This window comes from Sphaerodactylus townsendi, linkage group LG01, assembly GCF_021028975.2.
Source record: "Sphaerodactylus townsendi isolate TG3544 linkage group LG01, MPM_Stown_v2.3, whole genome shotgun sequence".
NCBI lineage: Eukaryota > Metazoa > Chordata > Lepidosauria > Squamata > Sphaerodactylidae > Sphaerodactylus > Sphaerodactylus townsendi.
In genome coordinates, this window is record NC_059425.1 from 134,451,803 (window position 1) to 134,467,150 (window position 15,348).

The 15,348-nt window shown below is 38.6% G+C and overlaps 1 protein-coding gene across 4 annotated transcripts in view; it reads left to right on the forward strand.

Moving 5' to 3' along the window:
* The window catches only part of RNGTT (RNA guanylyltransferase and 5'-phosphatase), a 182,591-nt gene that overhangs the window by 95,541 nt on the left and 71,702 nt on the right, over positions 1-15,348 (forward strand). For all 4 annotated transcript variants that reach the window (XM_048494656.1, XM_048494639.1, XM_048494647.1 and 1 more), the window contains exon 12: positions 5,509-5,577. In XM_048494656.1, the coding sequence (XP_048350613.1) occupies positions 5,509-5,577 (69 nt within the window). The remainder of the gene's footprint in view (positions 1-5,508; positions 5,578-15,348) is intronic.

The following is a 15,348-nucleotide window of genomic DNA, read 5'->3' on the forward strand; positions in this document are numbered from 1 at the left end:
CAGATCCAGGGATGAGGGGACACGCCTCCGTGGCCATGGCAATGCGGAGGCCAGGAGGCATGTCCCCTCTTCCCCGCAGAGCTGTGCAGGGAAGGTAAGAGTTGAAAAAATGGGTGCTCCTAAAAACACCTACCTCGACCCCATGCTATTCGCTTGGCACCATTTGCACAATGCTGTTTTTGAAAAAACTTGCGCATTGAGCAAAGTGTACAGCTGCAAAGTGTACAGTTTTATGATCCTAGGGGTTCTAGCTCAACATTGCATTAATTTATTAATTGTAAAAACTGTCTTTATACATTAAGTAGTACATGAATACATCTTTTAATTGTACATCACTCATGAAGTAGCTAATTTATAGTTAACAAGCATAACATTTTAAGACTTCATGTGTTCAGTGGTTGTTACGTAATTTGAAAGAATAAGGAGTAGTATTGAATACTTTTACTATAAGGGAATACTATCAAATGTTAGCTGTGTTTTGGGAATTTGAAAAGGCTTACATAGAGTTGCCAGTTTAAGTATCCTGGGCAATTTGTAGAGCGTATGTGAGTGACCAGTTGCAATAACTTGGAGCTCTCATTGCTTTGACTGTTATTCCCACATGTAACAGATGGCACTCGCTGTGAAAGACTGACAAACTGTGGGATAGCAAAGCATTACTAATAAACTTCATCATATGTTAAACTTGACCTGACATTAATCAGATTTGGAATCCTTCAAATGAATCATGGATAGTAATTAGTGAGCTGATGCTATTAGTGAGCATCAGTACCATACTGTTTTCCTTTTGTAAGGAAGAGAAAAAAAATCAGTTTTGTGGTTAATTTATAGTTGGTAATATGCAACTTGCAATCTTTAGATTTTCATATGGTGAACTTGCACACTGTTTCCTACCAAACGACTGTCACTCTGACCCAGTCAGTTGAAAGTGTGGCCAAATATTACCATAGTAATAGTACTAAGACTGTAGCAAGAGGGTCCCAGTTCAAATGTCATATCCTTGTTGCTGCTGCTACCACCACCAAATGTAATTGTAATTTTATTTCCACACATACTGGTGTGGAAAACCTCCCGCAACTGCTACAATCTGTCTCAGCTTACTCTGCAGAGTGCTGTGATTGAGTCTCAATGTGCTGTGTTCTCTGACTTGTAGCTAGAAAAATACAATTGTGCTGTTTTTAAAATGATTTTTAAAATTATTTGTTAACATAATACAAGAAAGTAAAGAAAAAAGAAAAGGTAATAATTGGATCTGCATTCATAACTGGTTATACTAAAAGAACACCGGTTATAGTACAAAGAAGGATATTAAGAAAAAAGAATAACAAACTTAATACATGATATCAACAGCTCTTTCATAGTATCTTGTTCATATAATTAATTAATACATAATTGTTTTCCATTATCTATAAGTGTTAGAGATGTATATATTGATTAGTGGTCTTATACTTTAAAATTATGTTAGCAAAACATTTTTGACACGACTTAACAAGTTGTGATAAATTAAATAAAACTCCCAGATTGGTTTAAATTCATATTCCGTTCTTCTGTTCACAAGGTCGGTTGCTTTTACCCTACAAAAATATTCTTCCATTTGCTTTAATACGGGATCTCTTTCTAATTTCCATTAACTTTTGCTGCAGTTGATAAATGTAAAATTCATTCTTACTATTGTTTTCATAATTTTCCTTCTTGGAAAAAATATCTAATTACCTACTTATACCATAATACTTGTAAAATTAAGATCTATTTGAAATTGATCTTTGATCTTTTTTCTTTTTTTATCTCAATTTAGATTAATATCCAAGAGTTTTCATATCTTTTGAAAAGTTCTCTCTCTCTATATATATAGATAGATAGATAGAGATAGAGAGATAGAGAGATAGAGAGAGAGAGAGAGAGAGAGAGAGAGAGGGATAGATAGATAGAGAGAGAGGGATAGATAGATAGAGAGAGAGAGAGAGAGAGAGAGAGAGAGAGAGAGAGATAGAGGGACAGTGATAGTGATATATATATATATTATAAAAAGAGAAAAATTAAACCAGGTGTTTCTTAACCTTTTCAGCTTATACTCTTGTTTTTACTTCATTTTCTTGATGTCATCTAAATGATTAATCTTCAGGGTCTTACTCGTACTGGAGAAATACCAACTACAAATTATAATACAATAAAAAGAAAAGCATTGTAAATACCGTATATACTCGAATATGTCGACTTTTTCGGCACTTTTTTTGTGCTGAAAAAGCCCTCCTCGACTTATACTCGAATCTTGCAGGTTGCCGGCTTTTGGATGGCTTTGACAGCCCCCTGTCTTCCTGCCATGGCAGCAAGAGAGGGGAGGCTTTGAAGGGCCCCTGCTCCAGCAGCGTAGCTACTGGGCATCACCACGTGGCGGGGGGTGCAAAATGGCCACACTCCTTCCAGGCTGAGCATGAGTGCAAGCGCTCCAGAAGCCCTGGCTACAGAGCCATACTGGCTCTACATGTTAATAAAGGTGGTTATTTAGCAGGCAGGTCCTGCCTTTGGGCTATATTTCAAGTTATGGTGAGTATTTTTAAAATTATAATTTTTACCTGTAATGTAGGTGTAACATGTTGTTGTTGCCCTGAGCCCTTTTGGGATGGGCAAGGTATAAAACTAAAATTAAAAATGAATTTCAAAATTTTTTACAGCATACCCATGAGCCTTTGCTGAATATGTAAATTAATAATTTGCATATTCAGCAAAGGCTCATGGGTATGCTGTAAAAATATTCATGTTCTTATTGGTTGGAAAACCTACTGCCTCATAATTGAGTCTGTTTGTATATATGTATATATATGTATGTGTGTGTGTGTGTGTGTGTGTGTAGTGTCTCTATTTGACTCATACTTCAGTGGCTTATATGGAGTTGCTATGCAAGACATTCTTAACAAAACTCCTTTGCAAATAGGCACTTTTCTTCAGAGGGTTTAAAAAGATTCATTAACATACCATCCTCATTCTTTTTAGAGTAGTATGCATATGGTTAAGAGTATATCCTTCAGTTAGCAAAATTCTGAAATAGATTAACAGTTGTTAACTCAACACACAGTTAAGCTCTGCTCTTTTGAGTTCAGTGGTCAAACTTTTGTCCATAGTACATATTTAATTCAGCAATTATAAATATAATTATAAATTATAAATCATATTATATAAATGATAAATAAGTTCATTTTATTTCACTTAGCTTTTCAAATCAGCAAACTACTGAATCAGTTATGCTTTATAATGGTATTCCAGTATTTTGGTCTTGGGAGTCTGAGCTTGCCTTTGTCAGCATTATTTTTCAAGCATTGCCTTGGGGTGTTCATCATCATCATCTTTGAGCAAAATAAACACAGTAACCCAATTAGGAAAAACAGAAATAGTGTTTGGTTCATATTAATAGTATTTGGTTTATATTAACTTTTCACAGTTATTAACCCCCAAAGTTTCATGGTAGATATGTTGTCTTCACGGGTTTACTGAAGTTCATGGCATGAAAATTCCATTTAATAACCTAAAAGGTTTGCCTCAACCAACTGTTATCTAAACATGAAATATTTGAAATATTTACAAATGCATATTTTAGACTTCTGCAGGCTAACAGTAGGTCTCAGAGGGAAGCTAGGAAGCATTGGCTGTTTTTGCACACCATAGATACACCAGGATTGAACTGGGATCATATATACTGGGACTATTTCATCTCATTTTCTTCCTACGCACAGCTCCCTGCTTCTGCTCAGGAGCAGAGTTAGAAATGCTCTGGTTTGCTCCGCACAAGCCGGACTTCAGCATTTACTTCAGAAGCATGTCTGAGCATGTCCAGTGTCCCATGTTCTGATTGGCTGTTGCTTTTGAGTGGCAGCTTGAATGGACGTCAGACATGGAGATCAGGCAGTTGGGAGGGAAAAATAACCTTGGTCTGCTCCCGATTGGTATTTTTGTGAATGTGCTGTGAGAATGGAAGAAATTGATCTGTGTTTTTAATGGTTTAAAATAAGATTTTGCTGTCAGAGAGAGAACTAATAAATAGGTCTGCTAATTGATTTAAAACAAAGCTTGTACTGAGGAAAATAGACCAAGTGATTGTTCTGATTGGCTGTTGCTTTTGAGTGGCAGCTGCAAGCACCTGTGAGCTTGCCTGGTGTCCCACATCCTGATTGGCTGTTGTTTTTAAGTGGCAACTTGAATGAATGTCCGCCGGGGAGATCAGGTGACTGAACGGGAAAAATAAACCAGTCCTGCTCCCGATTGGTTTTTGCATGGTACAGGCACAAGCAGGATCACACCGGGATGTTAAAAAAGAACATTCAAACTGGTGATTTTTGAAAATCCTGGACTAAGGTAAATATCACAGGGCAACACTGGAGCAGGCCCATGTTAGGACCGGGAACTGTGTGGAATTCTTGGCTGTACAGGGATATTCTTCTTGCTCATCCCAGGATATTTTGGCCACGCAAAAACAACCATTATGTGGCTTCGGGAGGCATATAAAAAAATTGAATAACCTCCACACAAAAGCATCTTACCAATTCAAGCTAAATGGTCAAAGATATCATGGTCCATATAGATCTGTTTGCACCAGACCTGCTTCTTGTGCAATTGCCAAGGGAATGTTTGGCAATATTCGGGACCGCATTACCCCATATGTCCCGGCTCAACCTCTGCATTCGGCAGAGGCCAACTTACTGGAGATCCCTGGCCCCTCAATGATGCAGCTGGCCTCCACTCGGGCCAGGGCTTTTACGGCTCTGGCCCCTGCCTGGTGGAACACTCTCCCTCCAGCTGTCTGGGCCCTGTGGGACCTTGGCGATTTCCGCAGGGCCTGTAAGACTGAGTTGCTCCACCGGGCCTTTGGAGAGACCAGCCGCTGAGTGTGTGTGCCCCCCCCCATTCCATGGGTCCCCAATACCATCGGGGTTTATCCCTGGGATCCATGGGTCTTTAATATCATCTAGACCTCCTTCCTTTCAGGAGGACTGAGTTTAAGTGAGATGCAGATCTTGGGAAATAACTGCTGCTTTTATCCTATTTATAGAAGTTTATTTTGATGATTTTATATATGATCTTATGTTGTACACCGCCCAGAGTCCTTTGGGGATGGGGCGGTATACTAAATTAAATAAATAAATAATAATAAAAAAATATTGCCAGCCACCTCTGTTCGTATGGAGTAGTATCTCTATATACTATGGATCCAATTGCCCTAATTACTACAAGAGCATCAGATTGGGGATAAATTATTTGGGATTATAGGAATTGCGAAGGCTAATTTTTATATGGTCTTTATTGGGGAAACCCCTCAGAAAAAAACGATAGGTTAATGCGACCCTGGTCCAACTGTGATTCCGATTGTATGGGATCACTTTGTTTGGATCAACTCACAGTTTCCACATAATATGAAGATGACATTTGTTTTTATGACGATGCCATAAACAATAACATTCTGCAATACAGTATGTAATTTGAAATTTCAGTAAGAACTGTTTTTGTTGTTTCTTGCAGCTTCTCGAAGGAAACTTTGCTAAAGAAGTCAGTCATGAAGTAGATGGACTAATTTTTCAGCCTACTGGAGTAAGTTGTTTTGAGTTTGATTTTAATCACTTTGCAAATGTTTTCAATAAGGGTATTCATCAACTTGACTATTAGCATTTATTGGCATAAAAATATTTTAGGCAGTATAATTTAACATGTTCTAAAACTCTTTCTTCTGGCTTTTAGTAAAGCTGTCTGCAGAATCAATTGGCTCCCCAAAACAATATCTTTTATTATCTTGAAACCTTCGCAATAATCTCTCCAGTGATATGTGGGACTGCATATTTTTCCCACATGCATCTGTTTTTTAAAAGACCATAGGTATAAGTACTTAAGTATATTCCCTGAATGTGCCTATCTTCATGGATATTCAGTCCAGTGTTTTTGAATAAGTGCAGTTATAAGGTCCGGCGGGGAGATCAGGTGAGATCCGATAACTGTTCTTATCTTGCAAAGACAAGTCATAGTTATCTTATTTTCCAGGGAGAAAAATCTTAATGTGATTAAGGATACATAGACATTAAGAGTACATAGACATTGTTGAGTGCCATGGATCCAGCCTGCTATTTATGATGATCATTCTTGTGTGTCTTACATTCATAGTAGGGCAGTTCTGTGCACTGTGACTGTTGTCCCAGTGTGAGTTGCCAGACTTTGGATTAACTGCTTAGGCTTCTGGTGCTTGACAGTGCCATTGGCGGCTGGTCTGAATGCCCTAAGCTTGGTTAGATTTCTCATACTCTGGTGCCATTCGGTGTTACACCCCTAACAGATTGTTTAGGATATCCAATTGCCAGTTATAAAAAAAGGGTTTTTTTCTCTGCAGTGGTTAGCAGGCGCAAATGGTGTTGGTACATTTTTTTTAAAGAGTCTATATAAGAAAGGTGAAAAAGTACAACATAAAGAGGCTGGATGATAATTAGATGGTCAGTCAGAATGGCATCATTAGCTGACTACCAACTTTCATCTGTAGTGAAAAAAACCCTTCATTAGAAGAAAGAGAAATAGTTTTTGAGTTATTTTATTAAGAAAGCCTAAAAGGAGGAGGCTAGAATTGGAAGTTGATTTTCAGAAAGTCTTTAAGAACTTCCTTTTATAGAAGTAATAACTTTGATTTGATTTTATGGATAAAAACAAACAAGTTTACATTTCGCATTACATTATAAGTTTGTTTACATCCATAAAAGAGAAGAGACTTAAGATCTGTAACATAAAATCAATGTTACAAGTATAGGAATGTATGATTAAAATGCCAAGAAGAAATATCTCAGTTCTAGCCTTTGAGCCAGCAATTGAACCAAGTTTCTCCTTGGTTCTTAGCTCTATAGAAGAAAAATGAAAATAACAGAAAATAATCAGTGTAAGATAGTCATACAGAAATGTTGGAAAAGGTTATAAATTCAGTGCTGGAACTGTTTCAAGAGGGTGATCATGTTGGTCTGTAGTAGAAGAGCTAGATTCACGTCCATTAACACTGTTGAGACCAACAAGATTTTCATGGTATAACTTTCAAAAGGCAGCTATGACTCTCAAAAGTTTATACACTCCCTGTAGAGGATGAGCGATCTACTCTCCTCAAACGTAGGTCAGGATTTTGAATATTCACACAGCTCAGAAAAAAAAAGACTGTTTCTTTAAAACAGGTTCTTAAAGTTTATTGAACTCAGCTTCATTCAACAAACGAGTCAGATGGCATACTATGCATACAGTCAATTGAATAAAAGCAAACAGAGACAAAATTACTGAACCTACTAAAATCAAAATATAAAATTTCTCCATCGCTTAGCAGGTGAAAGAAAAGATCAAGCAGCTCTCATTTCAATAGACAGCCTCTAGCCAGCGTGAGGTAGCATTGTGTATTGGGAATGAAAAGGGAGGGGGGAAGCAAGGAAAAAAGTTACCTTTGTTACACTATGGAAAAGCAGATATAGGGGAATTGCATATCAGGTGGCCCTAGTGGGCCAATCACGATTCAGTGCCAATTAACTAAAGCAGGTGATGTAAGTCTTCATTCTTATCAGGTGTTGTGGCTGAAAGTTTATTGAAGTTCGAACCGTTAGCAAAACTTCGTGCAGCTGGGCTAAGACCTTCAATTAACCGTTACTCAGTACCAGGATGGGAAAGCTAGTGGGAAGCCAAAGATAGGCAATTATTTTCATGACTTAATCTTTTGGATTCACAACAAAGGAGCCAGGAAGGCCATAGCAGTAAAGTTGAACTATTATAAAGTTCATCATCAACGGTTACTATTATAGACTACATACAAAATGGCTACGGTTAAGCTAACATAGGCACTCTCTCTACACCCCCCCCCCAAATCCTATTGGTGTTTAAGGTACCAAATTGTCTTGAATGGCTTGAGTGATAGACAAGTGGATTGGCTTTGCCAAGCTAGGTACTGGAGCAGAGGGAAGGAGCTGAGTCCAGCAGCTGGAGTGTTTTCCTGATTCCCAGCTGGAAGTGGAGTCTGGCCCTCCAGGTTTCTCAAATGTAAAGGAGAGGGGGGCTGTGCTTATCCAGGTCCCCTTCCTTCTATCAAAGTGCTCGCTGCTTTTCTCTTCTGTGCCTGCTCTGAGAGAGGAGCAACCTCAACCACTTCCTCCATGGTCTGAAGCTGAGAGGGTTTAAAAGGCCTTCACAGTATTTATGCGCTGCATTTCCCTCCAGCTGGGATCCTGCCCCCTCATCCACTCCAGGCCAATCAGCTTCTTGGCTGGGTCTCTGTGCCATAGCTGAGTTGGGCCCTCGTTGTATCTCACCTGAGCATTCATGTTGTGACCAGCTGCGCTGCAGAGGTGTGGTTCAAACAGCCCTGCCTGCCAGCCAAACCTTTGCGTGCTAGATCATCTGCGAGAAAGGCTCTGGTCCCCAGCAGTTGTCCATTGCAGGGACTTTGACGTGGTAAGTGGGGACATTGCTTCGAATGGGGTGGGGTGCTTTGCCCACTCCTGGGTATATCCTCTGCATTTTGTTATCTTCTGCACCTCTTTCTGTTTCTGATCCTCTTAGTCACCAAAAGTAATTGTGTCCAGGGCAGTATACAAATTGATTGATAAATAAAGTTAATAAATATGTCTTCCCGGGCTCAATTTTAGCATACATTTATTCTATTATAAAGCCAGTATTTTCACTAAATAAAAGCCCAGCCCTTGGCAAAAGGAAATAAGCAAAATGTTTATTTTCATAAACAATGTTGCTATCATTCTCCTTTAATAACACAAAAGATCATAACTAACCAATTTTACTGAAATAGTATTTCCAACATCAAACACTTTATTAAAAATAAAGTACGAAATGGTTCATTTAGATCTTGACAACTTAAAACTGATTTCTAAGAGGTTGCTGTAAATTCTTTTGTTTGCCTTTAAGCATGTAATGTAAGCTTATAAAGAAAAAAATTCTCATTTCCATAACTTTTATATCAAATATGTGTGAATGATTATGTTGCAAGTGGTGCCTTAAATCCTTTGAGAAAATGAAGCTGGCTTATCCATATTTTTATTCTCTTGTGTACTATTGCAAGATATTTATACTGCAAGCTACTAGCATCTATGTTTAAATACTTTTATAATATCTGGAAACCCCACTTTTAGAAAATGGGATGTGGAAAGAAATAGCAGTGCAATTGTCTCAGTGTGTGCTCTGCCTCCCTTCCTGTGTTTGTAAGCCATCTGAAAGTAGCTGATCTACAATGCTAAATTACAAGGTTAGAAGCCCAGTAATAGTATTGTTTTAAATCCCAGTCCATGTACATGGCAGTTTATAGCATTTAGAATATGCCAAGTACTTTGATGCTTCCAAGGGAAGTGGCTGAAGCCTGCGTGTCTGTGGTAGGCATGTTGGTGACATTCTTGATGCACTTTGGAGATAGAAATGGGATGCTACTTCTTTGCAGTTGTTTTGTTTTCTCCTTTTGCATTCCCTTCCTTTTGTTCTGCTCGTCTTTTTCCCCTGCCTATCCATCCATGTCAGTGTCCTCTTCCCCTCCAATTTGTCTGTTTTGGTTTTCTCCCCCCAAGTGTCATCCCCTGCCCCTATACTGGACCCTCTGTGTAACTAGCACACTGCTCAGATGCTTCTGCTGATTCAAATACAGCAGATTTGCAATTGTGTTGTTCAATTGGAACACGGCTTGGTGGTGCTTAAGCTCTTCAATGGTTTCTACATAGTCTCTGGATATTAATTAAAGTGCAGTTTTTTACCCTAAAGCTTCATTTTAGGTTGGGACTATTTATCTGAAGGACCACGCTTTTTCAATATTAACCCACACACCAAATAAGATCTTGTAATGAAGCCCTTTGTTACATTCTCATTTGCTTGGTGCCTTTTTGTTGACAAACCAGGTAAATATGCTCTGGTTTGCTCAAACTTACAAGTGGCATGTTTCATGAAGTTTTGTCTGTGTTTCCACCATTCTAGTTGCTTATTGGATTGATTTTATCTAGTGATGGGCAAATGCTTCCTGAGTTTAGTTCAGAATTAGGATAATTGCAACCCCAGTACCTTAGATTCTGTTTTAGCAATATGCATGAGTTGGAAATGTAGGCTTCAGCCCTTACACTAAGGCCCCTTCCGCACACGCAAAATAATGCGTTTTCAAACCACTTTCACAACTGTTTGCAAGTGGATTTTGCTATTCTGCACAGCTTCAAAGAGCACTGAAAGCAGTTTGAAAGTGCATTATTCTGCCTGTGCGGAATGAGCTTAAGATACAGGCATCTTTGAGTTGGGAATGCCGGTGAAACAGCATCCTCTATATAGGAAGGGGATGAGAAGAGGCAAAGGGGAAGGAGGCAGGAAGAGGCAGACTACCCTCTGCTCCCACCTATCTGGTGGTGACACTTGCAGCAGCTACAATTGCTGTAGCTAGATAAGATACAGAACTGGGCGGGTAGTAGCAGGAGAGAGGAAAGGACAGATGAACAGGGGAGGTTAAATCTCAAGCTGAAAAGAATTCTCAAATTGTAATGTGATTAAAAGAAAATATCACAAGCCACTCAAATTTGCATACTTAACCTAGGGAATATGACCTCTGTTGGTCTCTTGGATTTTATTTTACTATTAGTTTTTAATAAATTATGAAAGTAGCTTTTTATTCATTAGGCAGACTTAATGTTCCTTCCCTTCTGCAAATAACATGTGGTCAAATTAAAGACTTGACAGATCTTATTAGAGGGAGCAGTACAGACAGTGGTGGCTTCAAGAATAATTTTTTTTCTTGTGTGTAGCTTGCAGATATTGCTTTTGTTGATGGAATACTTTGTCGTCTTACATATGGCTATAATTTTCAGATCAAATAGTCTGAATTATTTTTCTGCTGATGAGCACTGTGATTTTCTCTCACTAGTAGGGTTTTGGCAGTATATTCTGAACAAAATAAAGCACTTGTAAAAAGCAGATATTTTACATTGCTTATAAAGCTGCAGTTCGCTCTAGAAGAAAAAAGATTCTGTAGATCTACATTTAAAAAATCTCATTGTGTAAAATCATTTTATTCTTGTGTCTTCTTGATACTTTCAAAACAATTCTTCTTCAAAGGTATCAGGGAAAATCATAATGCCCACTCATCAGAAAAATTATTTAGGCTAGCTGTCTTTGAAATTACAGGTGGGATATCTTCAGGCTTTTGAGGCCACTTGATCTTTAAGCAAGCAATCTCTGCAAAATTGATTTACCTTCTACATAGAAGCATTATTGACTCCTTCTTTGAAAAGAAAAGGGCACATATTTTTATTCATAAAGCTTCCTCCAGATGATTTGTGGCTGCAAATAGGTAGAAATTAAGATACATTTGAAGCTTCTATTGGCTGTCAGAGAAGTTATCAGTAACTTCCTCATTTCACAACATGTATTTTTTCTCTTTGGTACACTTGATGTTGTAGTTTATCGCTTAAGATTTCGTCTAGATATACTGCATGAACAAATCTTGCATAAAGCATATTCTTCAGTGTTTAAAAGAGTGTAGTTTTCTAATATCTTCTTAACATGTATCTCCTTAAATCAGGCTGCCAACATTATCCCAAAATTAAGTTATTAAATTTCAGTGAGCCGCAAATCTTTTCTAAGAGGGGAAAACCCTTTGTTGTACTTTAAAGTACATTTTTCTTTGTACCCAGTATCAGAGAAATGACTAGAAACTAAAGGAATACAGTTAACTTTATAACACAGATGCTTTGTAATACCCGTTAACTATCTCCCCAGAATTCATAATGGACTGCTAGTTGTTTACATCATCAATGGAAGGAAACCAAATTAATCATTCTACTGCAGTGTAAAGGTACACTTCATATTGTAATGGTTAATAGTCTATGAAATGACTCCTCCAAAAGCTTATGTTTTGTGTCAAGCCACAGAGCTAATTTTCCCTAAACCACCTCATAGGGTGTAATTGCTGATTTATGTTTCTTAGTACCTTATGATTTTAAAGAAAATCTTTATGTGAACTGGCAAGAGATTTTTCAATACTTTTAATTAGGAACTGTGTATGCAGAGCTAAGGTTTGGCTTGACTTGCAATAATTAGAAGTAGATGTTCTTGCATTATTATTATTTAATATTAATCTCATCAGAATACCCAAGGCACACTGTCAGTATTATTGCATTAAGTCCTGTGCAGATATCTATGAATCCTGGTATGAAGATCTGTATTTGAAAAAGGAAGGAAGATCATCAACTGCCTACGGTATAATTTGGAACATATATAATCTGTTATTTAATTACCAACTTCGATTTAAAAAACTCTACCAGCACAACATATTTAGAATGTAAAGCAGAACAAAAATTCTGCAGTAGTTTTCCTTAATTTATTTAGAATATTTCTATTCCGACTCTTCAGAGTACTAAAGGTGACTTGCAATTAAAAACTACAGTATAAACAAACAGGCTGTTAACAAAACAGTTAGACCTAAGCAGCATAAAAACTGTTTATAAAACAGAAATAGACCATTGAAAAACTGATAAGATAAAACCTTTAACTGAAGTCTGAGGAAAAGATGTGTTTTAACCTGTCATCTAAAAGAAAGTAAAGTAGATATCAGGTAAACTTGAACTACTGTGTGTAGCATCAGCCAAGGCTGGTGAGATATGGTGGGGATGTTGCTGTAGTCATAGAGATTCCATCACCCTTCCCAGATGACTTTCCTGCCCTGTGACCAGTGTAGAGAGTTTGTTCTTGGTGCATGGCCAGAGAGACAAATTGGGATTGCTGCTAGTGTACCGTTCATCCCACTGCCCATCTGCCTTTCTGCCAGAGCTAATGGAGGCAGTCTTGGAGGTGGTGTTGGAGGTTCCCACTACAGTGGTTCTGGGGGATTTCAATTGCCACTTTGAGAATGCCTCTGAAGGTCCAGCTCAGGACCATGACTGCGTGGGTCTCAGGCCCTTTCCACACATAGGCGGAAACGAGCCTCCACCGCCATAATTCATGTCCAGTGTCGCCCTGGAGGGCTGCAGGGACCTGCCCACACTGCCCTCTGACCTCCACGGGTCGGAGGGCACCGTGGACGGGTCCCTGCAGCCCTTCAGGGTGACGCTGGACATGATGGTGAGTGGAGGCGATGGGGGAAACAGCGCCGCTGGAAAGACGCTCCTTTGCAAAACCCTCGCTTGTTTTGTGAGGTTAAAAGCGGTAGCTTTTGGGCGGCCAGGACGCCTGGGGACGGCATTTTTGCCGTCCCTGGGCCACTGTATATCGCCCATGCGGAAAGGGGCTCAGTTTGTTTCTAGCTGGGCACACTCAGCTGAATGTGCTGCCAACCTGATCTTTGCGATGGGGCGGGTTGGAGGTTATTTGTTAGTTAGGGACTTAAGATCTGCCCCTTTTTTTTGGCAAGCCTTAGCTTTTGATGTGTTTGAATATTCAAATTTTATTTGTACTTAAAATGCTCACAAAAAGCAAAGAAAAGAAAAAATCAAAACCAATCAAAAGGACACTTAACCTAAGGACTCCCAATTTCATCTGTACCTAGTGTGAACAGTAAAAATTAATACTACTTGCTCTTTAACCACATACTTAAAATTCCAACTTAATAACCACTACTGATAATCAGAATACTATTTTCTTTTGATGGCAATACTTTTGATGGCAATCCACTAATGTTCAAAACCACAAATCATCATTTTACTTTTTTCTGTTTTACCCAAGTAGTCCATGAATGGTTTCCAATTGTCCAAATTTTTTTACTAAGCTCTTTTATGTACGTAATGAATGAATTTGGCTATATGTGCCAACTCCAGAACCTTCATCCTTCATTGTTCGATTGCATGTCTATCTGAAGTTTTCCATTTTTGAGCATAAAGTATTCTTGCAGATGATGTCATGTATAAAAGCAAAGTTCCATGTTTTCCCCCCACAGATCTGTCCAAAAGTCCCTGTAGAAAAAGCTTCTGTTTTCAAGTATATATTCATTTTTAAAGTCATAGCTTTTTCACAAGTCCACCATAAATGGTAAAATGACCTTCATATTTCAACACTTGTTAGACATATTCTTGTACATCTTTGCTAATTTACTTGGTGTCGTATATCAATGGAACATCATTTTACAAAAATTCTCTTTTGGGTTGGAGCTCAATATGAATGTAAGCCCCCTTGATCACATATTCTCCCATTGTTCTGTTTGTATATTATAGTCAGAATTAGTGGCCCATTTTTATCTGAGGCTGTTTCTGCACGGGCCGAAATCAATGATAAACACTGTTTTGGGAGGGAGCCTTTGCACAGGCGCTGCTGCCAAATCGATGCAGCGGTGCTCTCCCACCCCCGAAACGGCGTTTTTAGAAAACGGCAGCTTTCATTCAGTGCTGATCGAACGGCACCAGGTGGAAGCCAGCGTTTTTCCTGCAGCCCTCCCAAACGGCTCTTACCTTCTCCCGCCTTCTGTCACTTTGTGAAGGCCAGGGGACCCAGAGCCGTCACTCTGGCCATGGGGGCGTGATCCCTGGCCTCCACAATGTGATGGAAGGTGGCAGAAGAACTGTTTGGGAGCAGCGCAGCCTATGTGAAGGCTGCGCCACAGCGGGATCGTTCATGCGAACGTTCCCGGGGGGTGCATCAGCATAAACTATGCCGATGCAGCCCCGCTCAGCTGACTGTGCAGAAATGGCCATGCACTCATTATCATGTTCTCTTTCCATTCCGTAACTCAACAATGGTTTGTATATTTTAGAAATAACATGTTAATCACTTGTACGTAATTTCACATCTAAATAATGCTTCTTGTAGTGACAGCCATCTTGTACATTCTTGATGTTTTCATGCACATAGTCTAAGTCTCTTGTACATAGTCTAAGTTTCAATTTAGTCCATATTCTCATTATGGCATTCCTAATGTAACGGTTATTAAAATCTTTATTTACTTTCATCATACCATACCATAAATAGGCACTCCATCCAAATTTAAAGTCATGTCCTCGTAGAATCTAGATTCATCAGTCTTTTAATTCTTAGTGTGATCCATTTCTCCATCCAAACTCTGTAAAACAGGATGCTGGACTATAGAGACCACTGTTTTAATCTAGCAGGCTCTTCTTTTGTTCAGAAGTGGGTCTCCCTTCAAAAAGTTTGAGAACCCCTCATTCAATTAGAGCATTTTATTCTCGTTCATATTTGCTTATTTCTTTTAAAAAACTTCAACAGACCTTTATTAGGCATATGCTTATTTCTTTTATTTATTTATGACAATAAAAGTGACAGGAGAAAACAAAGAAAAAGAACACAAATAATACAAAACAAACTACATATACAGTCTGCTGATATGCCAATAACATGGATAACAACTCATCATATTTACCTTAGGTTTTACTTACAAAACTT